This window comes from Gymnoscopelus microlampas (genome assembly GCF_963454915.1).
Source record: "Gymnoscopelus microlampas genome assembly, chromosome: 9".
Classification (NCBI taxonomy): domain Eukaryota; kingdom Metazoa; phylum Chordata; class Actinopteri; order Myctophiformes; family Myctophidae; genus Gymnoscopelus; species Gymnoscopelus microlampas.
Genome location: NC_139946.1, coordinates 55,304,594 through 55,309,593, shown reverse-complemented (window position 1 = coordinate 55,309,593; position 5,000 = coordinate 55,304,594). Strand labels below are relative to the sequence as shown.

The following is a 5,000-nucleotide window of genomic DNA, read 5'->3' as shown; positions in this document are numbered from 1 at the left end:
TGTTTATCTCTGCTCCTCTGTGTAAGATGATCTGTTCATAAGAAATATGAGTTGGTGTGATGCTTTAACACCTGGACAACAGACAGACAGACAGACAGACAGACAGACAGACAGACAGACAGACAGATAGGCAGGCAGGCAGGCAGGCAGGCAGTCAGACCTTTTTCTGGACGAAGTCGATGACGTTCTCCAGGTCCATATCGTCACGGTAACGAACGATGGCTTTCCTCATGAACTTCTCTGTCCTGTCAATCACCTGAGACAACAGGAAGTCCCGGTCATGAAAAGACAGGAATTGCCGGTCAGAAGGACTTCAATGAATGCTTTTTGTGCAGAAACAAGTAACCGTAGACATGGAAAGAAACTATCTATATGACATAGAAAGGCAGACAAGTATCTATAGACCTAAAGTTAGACGCTACATTGGATTCTTAGGCTGCATGTCACCGTGGGCGCCATATTGTGCATAACTCTATGGGCATGAGCATAATTCTATGGGTATGCATATAACTCAGGGCATGCACAAAACTATGGGCATGTGCATAATTTATATTGGCATGTCACACGCGTGCGCACACACACACACACACACACACACACACACACACACACACACACACACACACACACACACACACACACACACACACACACCTTTTACAGTAAGTTTAATATTTGATATAAACCAGGGCAATGCATTAATTCTATTGAATGTTGAGGTGTGCAGTGTTCAGGTGAACTGACCTTATCAGTGAACAGGTAACCCAGCACTGCAGCTGCTACCTGGACCAATAGAATGACCACCAGGATGCCTAGAAACTGAACCCACACCACATGTTACCACCAGTGGTGTAAAGTAACTAAGTACATGTACTCAAGTACTGTACTTAAGTATAGTATTTTCCATTTTCAATACTTTTACTTCTACTCCACTAGATCTAAAGAGACTTTCAGCTTTAGTTACTAGTTATTTTGCAGATTTAGATTATTATCACAAAACATACATTAACTGCAGCCCCTATATATATTTCAGCCATTTGAAAATAGCCGATCTACAAGCTCACAATGTGTCGCGATGCGACACATTGTGAGCTTGTAGATCAGCTATTTTCAAGAGGTGTTTATACATTTTGAACTTGTGAAATGGGACATTCTGCACAATGAGTACTTTTACTTTTGGTACTTTAAGCATTTTTTATGCCAATACTTTTGTACTTTTACTCAAGTACATTTTCATTACCGGACTTTTACTTGTAACAGAATATTTCTAAACTGCAGTATTGATACTTTTACTTAAGTAAACAAATATGAGTACTGTTTCCACCACTGGTTATCACACACATAATAAGGCTCTATGCACAGCAGCCATTTTGTAAATAAATCGGGCCTCTTCCTTACTTCCTTCACAGGTTGTTACCAATGATACTAATGAAGGCTCTGTGTGTGTGTGTGTGTGTGTGTGTGTGTGTGTGTGTGTGTGTGTGTGTGTGTGTGTGTGTGTGTGTGCGTGTGCGTGTGCGTGTGCGTGCGCGTGCGCGTGCGCGTGCGTGCGTGCGTGCGTGCGTGTGTGTGTGTGCGTGGTACCGTCTTCAGCAGACAGCTGATGTTCCTCAGAGCTCCACAGCATCCGAAGAACGTCAACAAGAACATGACGGAGCCCACCGCCATGACGACCAGGGCGGGGTCCACTGTAAGAGTGTCTACTATGTCTACACACACACACACACACACACACACACACACACTTCTGTGGTTAACATCTTAAGAAGCACACAAAGGAAGTTAGTCTTCCTGTTTGGTTTTGTTTTCTCTCTCTCTCTCTCTCTCTCTCTCTCTCTCTCTCTCTGTGTGTGTCTCTCTGTATCTGTCTCTCTGTGTCTGTCTCTGTCTCTCTGTCTCTCTCTCTCTCTCTCTCTCTCTCTCTCTCTCTCTCTCTCTCTCTCTCTCTCTCTCTCTCTCTCTCTCATACACACAGATCAGTAGTAATAGTGAGGTTTATAGTTTATGAATGTTGATGAATAATAAGTGACCTTTCTCCTTGGCAACCTTGGCGTACGTTCCCACGGCGATGAGCACAGCACTGGTTACCTGGAATTAAAGTCAAACATTAACATTAAAAAATGTTACAAGGTCCTTTCACACCTCTATTTTAATAGCCTGTAATTTATTCAATTCCTCGGCTATGTAATGATCACAATCATAATGTTAATACCTGCAGGCATGTCATTTGTTCTCTGTATATGTGTGGTTAAAGCTGCACTACGTAACTTTCCTCTTCTACCCCGGATTTGAACCCGGTTTCCTGCGCAAGCGCTGCATTTTTTGAGCTAATAGAGCCTGCCTGCTTGATCAGGGGATAAATTGGATCTTGAAAATCTTCAAAATTGGTGTCAGATCCTGTGTCTATAGGTGAGACATGACAGTTGACACCATCTACATGTCTCAATAGAAGAGCAGGAAGACAAAATACAACCACCCCAGTTATATAAGTTATATTATATTAACATACTCTACCATACATATTGTATAAGTTATATTATATTAACATACTCTACCATACAGATTGTATAAGTTATATTGTATTAACATACTCTACCATACAGATTATATAAAGTATATTGTATTAACATACTGTATACAGATTGGACTGGATTAAATTTACATTTTATTCATAAAAGAATACATACATAGTGCCGCTTTGACCCTTTAAGACCTGGAACGCATCTGTGTCACTTTAGATTTCTTTGGCTATTCAAAAATAGCAGATCTACAAGCTCATAGCGCGAGTGCCGCGCTATGAGCTTGTAGATCTGCTATTTTTGAAAAATCGTGAAATTATTTTTTCAAGATTGTTTTCAAAAAACTGTTAGGATTTAGAAAACATGTTAAAGAATCGCCTCAGGTCTTAAAGTAATCTTTATATTACAGCTGAACGACACGTTCACGTCTATGTTAATGCTTATAACGTCAATACAAACTCATTCCAAAACCAGACGGTCAAAGCTTGTCAGACAGTCAGACACTGATTGTTTCTGACATTAAATAGAACATGTCTGAGTGTCTGTGGTTACAAAACACATACAAACACTTCAGAACATGAATGATGCAACACAGAAGTTATTTTAACCACTTCCCAACCCTATTTTGCCCTTATGTTGGGCTTGTCAGTATAGATAGGTGAAACATATCAAAATATAAACAACGAATTAAGAGAGCAAATCTACAGTTCAGTGTAAGGTCACAGTGAGCAAGTATTGAGCAATAACATCAGATAACTAAATTAAGTTAAACTTAAAGTTAAACTCACCCAGAACCAGTGGTGGAAAGTAACTAAGTACATGTACTTAAGTACAATTTTGAGGTATTTTTTACTTTACTGGAGTATTTCCAATTGTCAGTACTTTTACTTCTACTCCACTACATCTCAGAGGCAAATAGTGTACTTTTACTCCACTACAATTATTTGAAAACTTTAGTTACTAGTTACTTTGCGGATATAAATGATTACATTATAAAACATACATTAACCACTTCAGCCCTATTCTACACCTAGGCTATTTGAAAATAGCCGATCTACAAGCTCACAACGCGTCGATCTTGTAGATCTGCTATTTTCAAACATTTTAGTACTTTTGCTTTTGGTACTTTAAGTACATTTTGATACCAATACTTTTGTACTTTGACTCAAGTACATTTTGAATTCTGGACTAACAGAGTACTTCTACATTGCAGTATTGATACTTTTACTTGAAGTAAAACATTTGAGTACTTTTTGTACCACTGCCCAGAACACATATAGAAGACAAATAAAGATAAACTTTACCCAGAACACATAGCAGAAGATGAACAGGGTGTATTTGATGGCTCTGTATCGTCTCATAGTTCTGTCTGGGTCCATGTTGGGCTGATATCTCTATGCCTTCAGCGGAAGACGGACCGTAGTTCCTCCTCTGTGTGTCCTGACATTACTCTGTGTGTGTGTGTGTGTGTGTGTGTGTGTGTGTGTGTGTGTGTGTGTGTGTGTGTGTGTGTGTGTGTGTGTGTGTGTGTGTGTGTGTGTGTGTGTGTGTGTGTGTGTGTGTGTGTTCAGGAGAGCATGCATGCAGGCAGGCGTGTGTCAGCATGCATGCTGGATGCATTCTTCTACAACTCTCATGTCTCATCTTCAGTGGTGCAAGAAGTACTAGTACTCACATTATTTACTTGAGTAAAAGTATCACTACCACAATGTAGAAATTCTCTCTGTTAGAAGTAAAAGCCTGTGTTAAAAAATGTTACTTGAGTAAAAGTACATAAGTATTGGTATCGAAATGTACTTAAAGTACCAAAATTAAAAGTACTAAAATGTTTGAAAATAGACGATCTACAAGCTCACAACGCGCCACTTTGCAACGGGTTGTGAGCTTGTAGATCTGCTATTTTCAAATAGCCTATGTACGAAATAGGGCTGAAGTGGTTAATGTATGTTTTATAATATAATCATTTATATCCGCAAAGTAACTAGTAACTAAAGTTTGCAAATAACTGTAGTGGATTAAAAAGTACAATATTTTCCTTCAAGATGTAGTGGAGAAGTAAAGGTATTGAAAATCGGAAACGCACCAGTTAAGTAAAAAAAAAGACCTCAAAAAGTATAGTACTTGAGTAAATGTACTATAGTTACTTTACACCACTGACACAACTATGCTGCTCTCTCTCTCTCTCTCTCTCTCTCTCTCTCTCTCTCTCTCTCTCTCTCTCTCTCTCTCTGAGTGTGTGTTGCTCAGTCATCTGTCAACAGAATGATGACAGAGGGAGGAGAGACGGTTCAACCACTCATACATGGAGCTGTTCCAACACTGTGTGTGTGTGTGTGTGTGTGTGTGTGTGTGTGTGTGTGTGTGTGTGTGTGTGTGTGTGTGTGTGTGTGTGTGTGTGTGTGTGTGTGTGTGTGTGTGTGTGTGTGTGTGTGTGTGTGTGTGTGTGTGTGTGCGTAGCCTACAGGTTACTGTATATTCACT

The 5,000-nt window shown here is 39.7% G+C and overlaps 1 protein-coding gene across 2 annotated transcripts in view; it reads right to left on the bottom strand.

Annotated features, from left to right (window-relative positions):
* LOC311052547 (tetraspanin-33) overlaps positions 1-3,959 on the bottom strand; it is a 10,077-nt gene extending 6,118 nt beyond the window's left edge. For both annotated transcript variants that reach the window (XM_084067547.1, XM_084067548.1), the window contains exons 1-5: positions 3,824-3,959; positions 2,031-2,088; positions 1,585-1,709; positions 745-819; positions 161-256 (exon numbers count right to left, since the gene is read on the bottom strand). In XM_084067547.1, the coding sequence (XP_083923673.1) occupies positions 161-256; positions 745-819; positions 1,585-1,709; positions 2,031-2,088; positions 3,824-3,898 (429 nt within the window). In that variant the 5' untranslated portion in view covers positions 3,899-3,959. The remainder of the gene's footprint in view (positions 1-160; positions 257-744; positions 820-1,584; positions 1,710-2,030; positions 2,089-3,823) is intronic.
* Between the last annotated feature and the right edge of the window lie 1,041 nt (positions 3,960-5,000).